At 38.1% G+C, this 13,830-nt stretch overlaps 1 protein-coding gene and 1 long non-coding RNA gene across 2 annotated transcripts in view; one reads left to right on the top strand and one right to left on the bottom strand.

Annotated features, from left to right (window-relative positions):
* LOC112967583 overlaps positions 1 to 679 on the top strand; it is a 25,602-nt gene extending 24,923 nt beyond the window's left edge. The window contains exon 3 of the long non-coding RNA XR_003254021.1: positions 575 to 679. This is a non-coding gene — a long non-coding RNA (uncharacterized LOC112967583). The remainder of the gene's footprint in view (positions 1 to 574) is intronic.
* The window catches only part of CD36 (CD36 molecule), a 24,456-nt gene extending 10,626 nt beyond the window's left edge, over positions 1 to 13,830 (bottom strand). The window contains exons 1-5 of the mRNA XM_026068899.1: positions 13,711 to 13,830; positions 5,141 to 5,301; positions 2,622 to 2,766; positions 617 to 796; positions 378 to 469 (exon numbers count right to left, since the gene is read on the bottom strand). Of these exons, the coding sequence (XP_025924684.1) occupies positions 378 to 469; positions 617 to 796; positions 2,622 to 2,766; positions 5,141 to 5,301; positions 13,711 to 13,830 (698 nt within the window). The remainder of the gene's footprint in view (positions 1 to 377; positions 470 to 616; positions 797 to 2,621; positions 2,767 to 5,140; positions 5,302 to 13,710) is intronic.

Genomic DNA, 13,830 nt, shown 5'->3' with positions numbered 1-13,830 from the left:
TTCTGTACTGCTAAGCCTCACTGTTCCAATATAAGCTTGATTCATCAGCAAATTCACAGGATAGTGATGTTAATTCATATGTTCAGATAAACTATATGATGTCTTAGAATAGGGTAAAAAAGATTTAGCTACTTAAGTATGCAAAAGTGAAGCAACTATTTATATCAAAGAATCAATAATTGTCTTAGATCCAAGCTCACAAAAGAATCATGAATAGCTAAAAAGGAGAGGTGGTTTTGCTGCTCCTGGGGCTTGATGCAGCATTTTCTGGAATTGCTGAAGATTTTCCACTTAACTATAGCTGTTAGTGAAACAAGCCTTAAAAGCCATATTTTGAAAATATGTGCATTTTTTTTATATATACAATGCTATTATACCTTTTGTTCTTATAAGTATCAATTATTGCTGTTTTGCTTATGTCTTTTGTCCCAGTAAAAACTCTATAAAGTCCATCATATGTCCCGTTATACTGTAATAGACACAAGAAGAAAGAATAACAGTTAGACATAGTCATACAAGGGATTTTTGTCAGATTTTTCTTCCTAAGAGCAGTTGTCTTAATCTTTATTCACAGGATAATAACTGAAGGCTTTCCCTCCTCATCGGTTTCACTTACCGGATAGAAGACTCCCAGGACTGGGTCCAAGGGGAAGGGGACTTTGTTCAAGAAAGGATCTTTGTATCCCCACAGTATTTCTTTTACTGTTCTATTCTGCAGCATGGATGACTTAGAAGCTTTAATCCAAGTGTTTAATAATAGTTGTATGAAAGTGTTTGTGTACAGGGCTGGTGCAGCCTACAACAGCAACAAAATTAATGATTAGTATAAAATTCTGCTTATGCTTTGGATCAAAAATACAGAGACTGACTCCAAGTAATCCCTGGCAAAGCTGGTAATTAAAGCTGAATTCTAGAGTCGTGGTTCACTGTAAGTTCAATTTCTGCTTAAAACTGACACTCATTAATGAAACAATTAGTATATTTATATAAAAACAGACTATTTGTCATTATTATTTACATGAGGTCACTAGATTATTCCTAATCTCTTTGTATCTCAAGTTCCCATCGTATAATAAAGATTGTAACACTTCTGGTTTTCTGCCTTTTCTCTATCATCTCATATGTCATGTACTTCAGACTCACTCACACTATATATGCGTATTACAAATACATGGGCCTTGTCATTTATTGGCTGTGGTTCATATTTTCTATGGTGATAAAATCATACCAGTAACAATACGATTGCATTCTGCATAGAACTGCTTAAGTGCAGACTCTCCATTATTTCTTTTTTCAGAAAGAATACATTTTTTGTGGCAAACATCCTTTTTTCTGGACAGTTTTAATTATAAATAAAAGATATACTTTTCATATTTCAACAAAGAATAATGTGGTATTTTAGCAGCATTAATTATAATGAACATTTGCAGAAATGTTAGCACAAAACCAAGTCCTTAAAGTCACTGAATAGCTTGTGGAAAGCAAACAGAAATTATCTACTTTGGCCTGTCTGGTAGAAGCAGGAAATGGTAACGATTTTGATGAGTAAATCTGTGTAAAAACAAGTGATACTCTTAAAGCAAGTGTCCAGACCAGGCGCTTTAGTAGACTCTCAGTTTGATCTTTAGCACAATGGAGAGAGGAATTGGAGAGCCAGGGCCAGCCAGAAGGTGAAATTAAGCAAGACAGAGTTGATCTCTCTGTTGATCTCTCTCTTTTTTTTTCTTTTTTTCCTCTGTCTACCCATGACTTTTTCATTCTTGCCTGAACTTGAACTCAGAGTAAGCAGAAATCATAGATAAGGCAAGATTATGAGATAGAGGAGAAGTAGGTTCAGTCCCCTCAGGGCTAAGAAAGTGTGAAAGATTTCTCCCAGTTCTTCTGTGAGTGTTTTGACCACAAGGTTATGATACAAAAGGTGAGATCTGCTTCTGCTTTGAAGTCATTGCTGACCAGTGAGCAAGGCAGGGCCTCTCTGGGAATTCAGGCTTATCCAAAGGACACAGAAATATCTGGAGTGGAAAAGGGTATAGCCCCGTTTAGATGGGGTCTCCTGAGCTTTTCTTTAAAGGACTAAGATCTCAATAGGACAAGACGGCTCAGGGACAGCCACTGCAATGGTGCTAATTGGCACCATTGCTAGAAGCTGTGAGGCCATGCAGAGGCAGAGTGGGGGATTTAACACGGCCTCCACTGCAATGCAGGACTGAAGATATTAAGCGTATGGCAAACCTGCCTCATACTATTCATGCTGCATCTCAGATAGGCAGGGAATCCATCCACAAACTCTTGATTCGTTCCCATGCTAAAATCGACTAGAAGAATGCCTTGGGATGCATCCCATCCAAGCTGATGACTTTAGTTCTGTTGAAACTAAACAGTCAATTTTCATTTGCAGTTAAGATGGTTGGCATTACCCTGGGAGCATAAGAAAACTTGAAGCAACTGCAATGTATCCTCAGAATGATTTTTTTTTTTTCTGAACACAGTGATACGATTGTCTTCAGCACAGATGACACTCATGTCTTCTAATACTAGCTAACTGGTGCTAACTTCTTCCCTTTATCCTACAGTATATCAACATTCAGATTTGGATATTACGGTTTAATTTCTTTACTTACAACAACAGCAAGGTTGAGGCATGTAACAGTATCATTTTCTGTCCCAACAGACATATCAGGTTCAAAACGAGCAACATTAGGCAACATGTAGGATATTGTGCCATCAGGATTTTCAGTGATATTTTCTTTGGGTAAATATCTCACCCTTTAAATGAAAAATAAAGCATAGAATATATTTAACATTTGATTTTAAAATCAACACATAACCATACATGTTGGAAGTTTTTTGAAATGTTGATGAACATTTTTGAAGAAGAATGCTGAGCATTTTATGAACATTTATGACACTGAAAAGATTTTAAGCTTCTCACTGTGAACATTTGTGAAAATTCTTTTTTATGTAAAAATATTTTTGTTTTGTAAATATTTCCTAACTGTCTAATAGAAATTTCTTCATGATACTAAAATGTCAACAAATATTTCTTTTTACATTTCATTTCAGCCTAGAACTTTGTACTTTTTAATGTTTTGTTCTGAATCAACTGTGCTCCAATCACATTGTTTTCTAAGCTTTCTTGTGGTTGCATGTTAATAGAATGGGATGACTGGAAATGGTCGAAAAACACTTTTCAGATCTGTTTTCTAGGCCTGAATTGCAATGAAAGAGATTACAGGTTAAATCCATACTGGGAGTCACTTTGTTAACATTTCATACATGTGTGTGGGTTTATAAGCAGTCTTTCAGCACCACTGAAATTTTCAAAAGTCCTTCTCAAATGTGCTTTTAAGTGCCTATATTTCTGTTAGGAGATCACTGCAATACAAATCTCTGACCCCTGATAATTCTAGGTTTGGCCCTGCTCTTTATCTACGTGTCCCCTTGCTGCCCCCCTGCAGGGGCAGAGGCCAGCAGGCGCTGTGTGACGTTGTGTGACACTGTGTGACGTTGTGTGATGTGTGATTTAGCCTCTACTGTGGCCCAGGAAGGCCATCCCAGCTCCTGGTTGTGGAGGTGAGCTGCTATCACACTATGACTCTGTGTGCGGACAAGATCTGAGCACTTTTCATCCCTCTCACTCTGTGGCTCCCAAGCACGAGAAAACAGGGATGTGGGCCCGAAGGGGTCTTCAATGTACTCCACCAGATCTTCCAGTATGGACAGTGGAGGGATCAAAAGGTTCATCAAGCATTTTCCCACAGTACAGACATAACCAATGCAACTGAGCCTTATCCCAAAAGAAGCTGGGATCATGGCTTCTCAAGAGTGGTTTCTGTGCATATCGTTTTAATTAATTGCCTAATGTATAGAGCAACTAACTGAAAGATTGGAGGTTTGCTTTCTAATTAATGTTCCCTCTGAACAGAAACAAAAGACTTCAAACAAGGTCTCCCATATCCCAACAGAATCCCAGGGAGAACATATTTTCAAGAAAAGTTGTTCTACTTTGTAATAAATAGCTAAATATTCAAGGGGAGACTGAAAGATAGACACAGTGTCCCAGTCTTTCAAGTAGACTTGATATACCTGATCAGGGATGTGAAATATCTTTCACTTCCCGGGTGAGTGTGACTGCAGTAGTGAGAAGAGTAGTAGCATCATTTCTTCTATAGTCTCATCTGAGCATGAGGCAGAAACTAACCCCTGAGAAAGTAGGCACCACCCTCTCCCGAAAGTAAAGCATTTCTGTTTGGTGGGAGTTCGCTTTCCTCAGCATTTCTTAACTGGTACTTTGTCATCCCATCCTGCTTAGTTTCCTGACTGCTGTGGAACCAATTCTTATGTTTTCCCATGCACTGTACAACCAAGGTATTTCAATGAGAAATGAATAATCTTTTAGTTCTCAGAGCACCTCAGCTTCAGAGGCCGCAGTCCAAAATTGTCTTGTAAATACATCTCCAAAGCTATTAATAAAGAAATATCCTATCACTTCAGGAAAGTGATTACTGTGCCAATGACAGACAGGTATTGGACTTAGTGACATACGAAGTGTGAACTAGTCCTATGGTGAAATCACAAACATGGTTAAACAAATTATTAAAAGCTTTCCTGAATGGTGATGGGCTGTTGCATCTGGGCCTCAGGTAGTACATTCAGAAAATGGAATACTTTTCACAGAAACACTTGGAAAAGGAACCCCTATAGGTTAAAAAAGTCATAAAAGATCAATGAAACAAAATACATTATTCAAATTAACGAGTGATAAGATCTCATGCTTTTAGGGCATCCGACAGATTTTTTTTTTTTAATGTAAAAGGTTGGCAAAAACTGATCAGCAGCAAATACACATGCTTGTGTGTTTTTATGCTAAATACCTTGTTAATAAACATTCATTTTTCACAGGAGCAAATAGCTTCTCATCTGATGGTCTATTTTTATATACATTTTTCTATTGGGAGACCCAGTACAGAAATTGTTTGCGATTGCTGTGAGTAACTGCAAATATCTTAGGCATTTCTGTTAAGTCTGGCTACAATAATACTCTGAACTTTCAAGAACAAATTCTAATTCATCAGAATTTTCTCTGACCTTAACAAGACTTCTGATATGACATCTCATATATTCAGGGTGCTTTGCTTACCTGTACGTGTAAGGTCCTCTTTGTTCAAGTTTTGGACGTGTTCCATTGTCTAATACTTCTGATGGATTTTGCACATGAAAGATCCAAAACTGCCTGTAAACTGAACTTCCTGGCACAACCCAATTTTCAAAAGCAATGGTACCATTTGTGATGACAGCTTCCTACAAGGACAAAAATTACAAGGACAAAAAAAACTAGTTAGCCACAGAAAAATGAGAGACAGGCAGCATTTACTTTCCAGACGATTGTAGAAGGTTTCCAAAAAACAGAAAAAAAAGCTATTTTATCATCAGATGAGGCATAAAGTGCACACTTCTGGCCAACATTTGAATGCAGCCTGAAATTCCCGAAGACTAACAGCAAAAATGAGTTGCTAGAATAAGCAAACACAAATAGGATAAAGTTGCAATTGCAGCCCGTAGCAAAGCTTTCCTGTTGACATGACTGGACATTGCCTTAGTTCCCAAATACTTGCCAAATACACTGAATATTTGTAAAAGGAAAACCTTTAAATGATTGAACTATACCCAACAGTATTTCAAATCTAATCTCCTTTTCATACATTTGCTAATGTCCCAGGAGACAAAAGGAGTGTTAACTCTGAGTATTACTCTTGCAGTAAGCCATTTTGCACACGGAGAAGGCAAATAGTGTTCTTGCAGGACTTTTTTTTTTCCAGAAAATTCTTGTCATCAAAAGTGAGACTTTCTATGAAATCTCACTTTCCATCAAGAATGTTTCCCAGGTCCAGGAAATGACACCAAAATATGGACATAAGGACAAAACAGGACCTCAAGAGGCACTCCAGAGTAACCATCTCCTTTATGTTTATGGATTGTGGAATCCTTTGGACAGCAAAAGGAGTCTGAAGATATGCTTTCTATATTGCAGGGGGGATACTTGCTCTGCCTGGTCTGCACCAGGCCTCTTTCTCTGTGACTTTCACAGAGTCTTGGGATAATGTAGATTTTCCCCTTGGTGGTAAAAATTTAGAAAAGTTTTTGCAATAAAAGTCCAAGCTGCCTAAATTCAAAGTATAAATTTTTTTTCAATAGTATGGCACAATATTAATTAGTTAACATCCACAGCTCACAGAGCAGCAGAAAACAAAATGTTGGAATCCCTCCAGAGACTTCTGAAGAAGGAAAAGACATTTTAAATTACCATTTGCCAGATATTTTTTCTACCATAATTTTATGCCACTAGATTTGCTTAGCAAGGACCATCAAAAAAAAGAATTCCACTAACTAAGGACCGCTGCAGTTAGGAGTGAATGTTGTGTCTTGGAGAACACTTCACATAGACAGGGGTACAGAGTAAAGCCCGTTTGTATGGTGGATTTGTAAATGCCCTGGTGGTGTAAAACACGAGGCTTGCTGTCTGCATTTCTGCTGTGATTTATGTGCATTTGCGTGAGAGGGGAAGGAAACTTGGCAGCAGCAAATGTGTATCAGATTGAGGTCTTGCACTGAGACCCTACTATAGCTAAAATTCTTTTTGGCCTTGTTTTGCAGACCTCGGGAGGCTAAGGACTCTGACACAGCTGCAATGAAGACAGCAGGGCATTTTTGGAGGTGGGGCAGGCCATCTCCTTGGTCATCTATTTCCATAATTTCTTTATAGGTGAAAAGATAAATGCTCTCATGATTTGGATTTCTTTTCAACTTTCAGAGAGAATTGCTCAAAGGATCTGAGAAATGCATGTTGATAGAAAAGAAATGCGCAACTTAGTCTGATCAGAATCTGACTGTAGTCTGTGCTCGTCAGGATTCAGGGATGGAGCCACACGTGAGCATTTAACCTACTGCTTCTGCTTAACTGGGATGGGGAGGATTCCTGGCAGCCGTATGGCCAGGGGGAAACAGCACTAACCTCTCTAGAAATCAACAGCGTATAGGCACAGGAGCGAACAGAGAAATAAGTTTCTCTTAAAAAAACTGAAGTTTTCCCCTCCGTCCACAACCCCCCCACACACTTATAACACCTATGCTAAGCATTATAATAGCACATAATTTTATGCTAACTCCTCTACCGATGCACAGAGTTTGCTCAGAGTGACCCAGTCACGGGCCCCCCCACCCCATCCTTGAGAGACAAGGAAATAACATCTTATCTGCCTCTGGGTACTTTGAAAAATGCTTCTTTTGCAGTTATCATATCTCACAACCTTGAGCTGACTTGGAAGAATATAAGGGATATGCTTCCTCACAGCTTTCTCCATGCAAGCGATTTTATTTTGTCAGAAGGGTAAGTCTTTGTCTCTCATCTCATCTTTGCTATTGCAGGGAAAGCTGAGAAAGACTGTGCAGGGCTTCATACCAGCTTTTTACTACAGTGAGGACAGCTTTCCATATAAACTGAGACCGTAGGCTAAGTGAAGATCCTTTTCATGTACCTTCTTCACTGCACTTCACTGTGCAGTGCTATGTACTTTCTTTATCAATCTAGAACAAATCTACTGTCCTCAGTGCCTAAACAGGTGGGGCTGTTGTCCTGTAATTTTCATGCAAGAATAGCTACCATTTCTGAATTATGCCCTGGGAAATTCCAGTAGAGAAGAACGACTGAGCATTGTAAGAAGCGGTCCCAGGGATCTGCCCACATGGGGCAGCCAGGTCAACGTGAGTTAATATGTGAATCTGCAGCCCACCATTCACTCTGCCCTAATGGCCCACAGTCACTCTCAGGGGAGCTTTGACAGGACAGCCGATCCGATCTAGCCGCTTGGCAGCCGAAAGGGGGAAGCCAGCTTCCACAGCCCCCCGTTGCCTGGCCCACACGCCTCCCCCTGCCTTTGTGCCAGCTGTGATTCCTCAGGGAGCTGGTTCTGCTTGCTAAACGAGAGGAACATTATTTCCTTTTTTTTGCTGGGTTAGCTTTCTGCCAGTGAGTTGCTTGGCTCACTGGTGTAGATAGACAGGGGAAGGGTCAGATGAACACCAGAGTTGGCACAAGTGAAGCAGCAGGACAAAAAAGGGAGGGGAGGAAGGGAGCAGTTTTCAGTGGTTTTCAGCCATCATTCTTATTAACTTACTCCTCCCACAAAGGAGATGTGTATGAGTCTCTGTCATACACTTAGAGAGTGCAAATGGTGATTTAAAGTAGAAGAAGATATAGAGTTCTGTCCTCATTCATGTTCTCATTTAATAGTACTAATTTCCTCACACCAGCAAGCCCTTGGCTTTCATCTGGATGATCACTGCTGAGGCCAGCCCTAAACAGTACCCCTCTCTACAGGTGGTCACGCCAGTATTCCCCTAGTAAACTGCCATGCTTTGTTTCCACTGATTTTATGAAAGGTAGGGTAATCGCTACTTATTTGCAGTTGATAATCTGAAAAAACTCCCTAGTCAACCTACTTCAGCTTCTGTGGTTTCTAATATCTTACGCAATGCTTATCTACTAGTAGCAAAAGTAACTATACAATATGTCATTGCTACACAGCCAAGTTCATCCCATGACCTAATTGTGCAAGAGTCTGAGTGAAACCAATGGGAACTTTATCCACTTTTGTTTCTGAAACATTTTTTTCCGCTTTTGATGGGTCAACTAGCAATACATATACTAGCAATACATTCAAAAATGCTGAGGTAGTCAGCTTACTGTACTTCAGTGCTTTACAGTAAATTCAGTCATCATGATTTCTGAGGAAGAAATACAAACTACAATAGAAAGTCTGTTTTGACAAAGGATCTGGCCAGATTGATAAAAGATGACATTTTCTGGGAATTCAGAAATGCTGTGTCTCGAATACTTCAGGTAGCAAGAAGACTGCTACAAGTTTATATGTTATATGTGCTCTGCTGCAGGCATAAATCTGAGAAAACAAACATTACAATTCAGTAAAACTGAATTAGCTGAGTTCCAGGGAAGCAAGTAATCTTGTTCTTCCATTTTGCAGCTGAAAGTAGGAATAGCCATTTATTACTTTTGAAGTGTGATGATGATTCTCCTGTGTATTAACCTTCCTATTCAGGCACCATTGGAACAAAACTTTAAGTCCTTTTTCACTCCTTGAATATAAAAAAATACAGAAGTCAATGAAGTTTATTATCAGCAATGCTGGAATATGTGTGATTAGATCCTTTATGTTCTGCTAGGAGCCAGCAGTTGCTTCATCTTCACTAGTTTAGATAAAGAAGCAGCATCTGAGTTTCACAGACATAGCTATAAATTAGAAGTATTTCTACTGCAGTAAGCAGCTGAGGAGAAAGAATCTGGATAACAAATACGTAGAGAGACAGATGACTAAATATAATAATAGATAAAATTGATAGCTTTATGGCTAAAAATAGCGAAGACTAACCCTGAGGACTCCATAGAAAGAGTGCAGCGCTGAGGTATTGTGGTAAAATATATACCAGGCTGTATTACCAATTTATCAGGAATTTAATATACTGAGTAACATTTTGTGGCTTCTATTGATCTTCTGAGTCCATGTTCTAAGGCAGAGAGCAAAAGCTCTCGTAGAAGTGGTGATAAAAATTCTTCTGGCAAATGAATCAGCTAACAACAAGTTTGAGTGATTAAACCTTGCTGGAAAAAGAAACAGATGAGCAGAAAAAATAAGTTCTATCATAACTGAAACAATGGGAATTTTGCTGAGGTAATAATATTGTGCTTGAGGAAGGAAAGGCAGTAAGTAGTAATAGAGCCATGCCAAAACATCTCCTTTCAACAGTTTCAGACAGAAACTTTCTGATTTTTTGTTTTGAACTGACTTTTCCTCTTGATTTTTTTATTGCTGCATGATAATAGCCATGATAGTATATAAAAGAAATGTATAGAGTTAGTTAAAAATGTTTATGAAAGCGTGAAATTTTCAAGCTTCATTCTAATTGCAACACTGACAATTTTCTAAACCACTAAGTCCTTCATAGAACGACAACTCTGCCCTCTGGACAGCTGCGCTGTTTGGGGAAACTAGGATTTCTGTTCTGTAGTACTGAAGAGGAAGGTACCTTTTAAGGGGGAAATCTCCCTGCCCTGAATAGTACCAGCACTGAAATAGCTCAGCACTAATCTTGTTCAGTGGATCCCAGCCAAGACACTGCTGCTGGTAGTGTCATTTTGAGTGTGCTCTGTAAGTGACAGATTCTTTAAACAGTCTCTAAAAAGATTCAAAAATATATAATGCTTAAATTCTTTAAAACCCCTGCTGGAGACAGGAGTGGAAACAGCTTAACTAAATAAGGTCTGAAACACAGGTATAGCAATCTCGGATTAGAAAACATAGCAATGAGTCCTGTGTTGAAGTATAGATGTATGTTAATAAACTGGAACATATGAACAGGTGACATTTTGGTATTACATGTTATATGGACTTTGTTTTAAAGAAGGGTGGAAAACAACACCTGTCTGCTAGGAGATAACAGACTCTTGGGTCAAATTTCTAGGAACACCTTGTTGCGTGAAAGGGAGGGACGGAAGGCCCTTCCTTATCTTTATAATTTACGTTTGCCTGCCAGAGCCCCCCTGTTTGAGGACTTTCCCTGGGCCCCCCTCAAACAGGGGGGCTCTGGCAGGCAAACGTAAATTATAAAGATAAGGAAGGGCCTTCCGTCCCTCCCTTTCACGCAACACACCTGAGTTTGCATATGCTTTGCAGATACTTCTTCTTTGCTGCAAGAACAAAATGCAGCCTTGCAGGAAGATATGTTGTACATTGTTTATCCAGGCTAATCTCTCAGTGATTGCAATAAAGATTAAATGGGGCCTCTAGGGTTTGGCCTACCAAAGGGGTGTGTGCTTGAGCACCAGCAGTGGTCACTCTTCTGCTGCCAGTAGAAGAACTGCAAAAAATATTGATGGTATTGATTTTTGAAACTAAAGCTGTCCCTATTTATTGGGAAATACCAGCAAATTCAATGGAACTTCCTTGAGAATAAACTAATGATTATGTAATTTGAATAAATCTTTGTAACAGATTAACCTGTGATAACTTGACTCATAATAGTATGAAATGTCCTAAATCTACACAGTGAGGGGGAAAGTTTCAATATTTGTTTCTCTAATTCAGCAATAACATTTTATAATAAAATTCATTGCCTCTAGAAGTGTAAACCTGCACTGTTGTTAACTTCTGCAAACAGGAATTTACTTTGGGATAGGTTAGGTAGAGGAACAGCTGGGGCTCTCTTTTCAGGTTTTAGACTATGCAAAATTCTAAGAGATGATTTTGCTTGCAAAGGTGATGACTTGAACAGTTTTTCTCTTTCATTAAAAAAATTTTTTTTCATCCCAATGATGAGTGAAACAGAGACTTCCTGATTTCTGTCATGAGGAAATGTGTATGAGGTGTGTGAAGAACGATGAATAGTTCATGAGGACCCAAGTTCAGACTTTGCCCCATATCAGTCAAAATGGAAATGTGAATGTATGTGGGCCATATCTGAGGGAACATCTCAATCATTAGGTTTTCTCCCTTTCTGAGAATCTCTATTCTTGGCAAACTCTGAATAAGATTTTCATTGAAAATGGTTTGTTTCTACCAAACTTTTCTTTTAAAAAAATGACATTTACAAAAGGGTAAAAGTTTCAGAAAAAAAGTATTTTCTCTACTCATCAGACATTTCCTCCGCAAGCAGCTACATATTTATCTTAAATATAACCTCCGTGAATGACAAATACTTGTTTTTCTTACTAGCCCTTTGATCAACACAGGTAAATCAGAATTAGTTGGATTTAAGTCCTTCTTGTGCATCAACTGAACTGATCAAATATTTCAGGTGGTTGTTCCTTTGCATATCTTTTCTGAAAAAGAATTGTCTGAGTCTCATGGTCTCACTGAATAATCAGTATGATAAATAGAAAAGAAATAATCCAGTGTGACTTGTAGTTAGGAAAAAAAATATCCTTTTACTTAAATAAAGCCTCTACAAATTTACTCTTGCATGATTCATATGAATTCTCTTTTTTATACACATCAGAAAAGCTGCCTTGAAATTCGTATAAGCATCTGAAACATGATCACAATGAAGAAAATTGCAGAGAGGTAGAGGAAAAAATTAGTCTGCCTAAAACTTTACTACTTAGAACTCATGCAGGTATAATTCAATATGTAGACATTTGCAAAATATGCTGGGTAACAGGTTCATTATTGTAAGTAAACAGATGAACACATAACATTGCCAATATATATAATTTGCTTTGAAAATTATGAAAGCATAAAAGAACACTCTGGATTAATTCAAAATAAATATTTAATATAAGGAGATCCACATCTTTTACATTATGTGCTTTTTAAAAATACTCCAATTTCCTTATCAATTACAATTATTTGCAAAAATAGACACTATGTCTTTTTGGAAAATGTGTGAAGGTGGGTAAGACTTATTATATAGTGAGACATTCCTGTGCTTCATTTAATTATTTTTGGTTTTATCTGAATATGAAAATTTCATGAAAAATACAAAGGATGCTAAGAACTGGAACATTCCTATGGATTGACTTTTTCACTGGATTTGCTGCTTTGTTGAAATTAAAATATTATATAGAAATTGTTTGTTTCAATTCTTTTCAAAGTGATACTAAAATCTAGGTAGGGCTTCAACAGACAGTTTAATGTTTCCTGACAGTTGCTGTATCCGGCTACTCAGTTGGCTTTAACAGCTGACGAGTTAAGGTTGGTCTGCCAGAAAGGCTCCAAGTTTTCCAAGGTCTTCAGCTCCACAATAGCTCATTAGGAGAACTAACCATCAGCCAAAAGCCTTAAGATTCCTAGATTTTTAATTGTAGGGAGCCCACCATGCAGGCTGTGACTGTGACCACAAGGAGACCCTACGTCTCCATGGTGGATGCCCCAGGGCTTCCACGGTCTTTCACTCCAGTTTACCCCATGGTTTAGGCCCTCAGTTATACACTCCTTTTCACTGAGGATTTGAAAAAACTAACTATTTATTTTTAATTAAAGACAAAATGACATTTTAAAGAGATGAAATCCTCTAAAAACAAAAGAAACTGTTTCTGCAAGTTCTACAATGCTCTGCTTCAATTATTTTTCACTGCCCTTGAATCAAGGAGATGCATACGATCAAACCCTGTGGAGCACATTCGCTTTGAATTATGTAGTCACCGAACATGAGCTGGATGCATGTAACTAGTATTGTATCCAGCATCAGAAGTTAGTGAGGATATTTGCAGGAAGTATATTTAAGTGCATGAAGTGAGTTCCAAAATAAGAAGATGCAGAGAAATAAGCAGATCATCATGGTAAAAAAAGAAACTAATAACAATCACAATAATAATTAAAATAAAAAATGATCACTTTCAAATTACATTAATGAAAACTCAGCTTTAAAACAATATTTTGGCTTCTCCTCACATGAAGCATGAAAGAGAGCAGGCAAATACACATAATAATTAACATAATTTTTTAAAAATGTCTTGCTGCAGCCTGATTCACAGGGAGTAAAAGCTGTCAGGACTAATTTGTGATTGTGCACATTCCAAAGATCAGGGATTTAAAGAAAAAAAAAAAAGGAGAGAAATAGAAACTTAGCAAAATATTCAGAAATAATGACTATTCAGTAACCATAAATCATTAGAATGAAAATAGAAATAACTTGTACCTTTTTTATTGCCTTGCCTATAATGTTATCTCCAACTGGTATCAGAATTCCTCCAAAGATAGCCAGCACAGCACCGATGACAGCCCCAGTGAGTAGCCCACAGTTTCTGTTACAGCCCAT

The sequence above is a fragment of the Apteryx rowi genome, unplaced genomic scaffold (genome assembly GCF_003343035.1).
Source record: "Apteryx rowi isolate R43461 unplaced genomic scaffold, aptRow1 scaffold_282, whole genome shotgun sequence".
NCBI lineage: Eukaryota > Metazoa > Chordata > Aves > Apterygiformes > Apterygidae > Apteryx > Apteryx rowi.
Note: the sequence above shows the minus strand (reverse complement) of the source record. Positions and strands in the feature narration are given on the sequence as shown.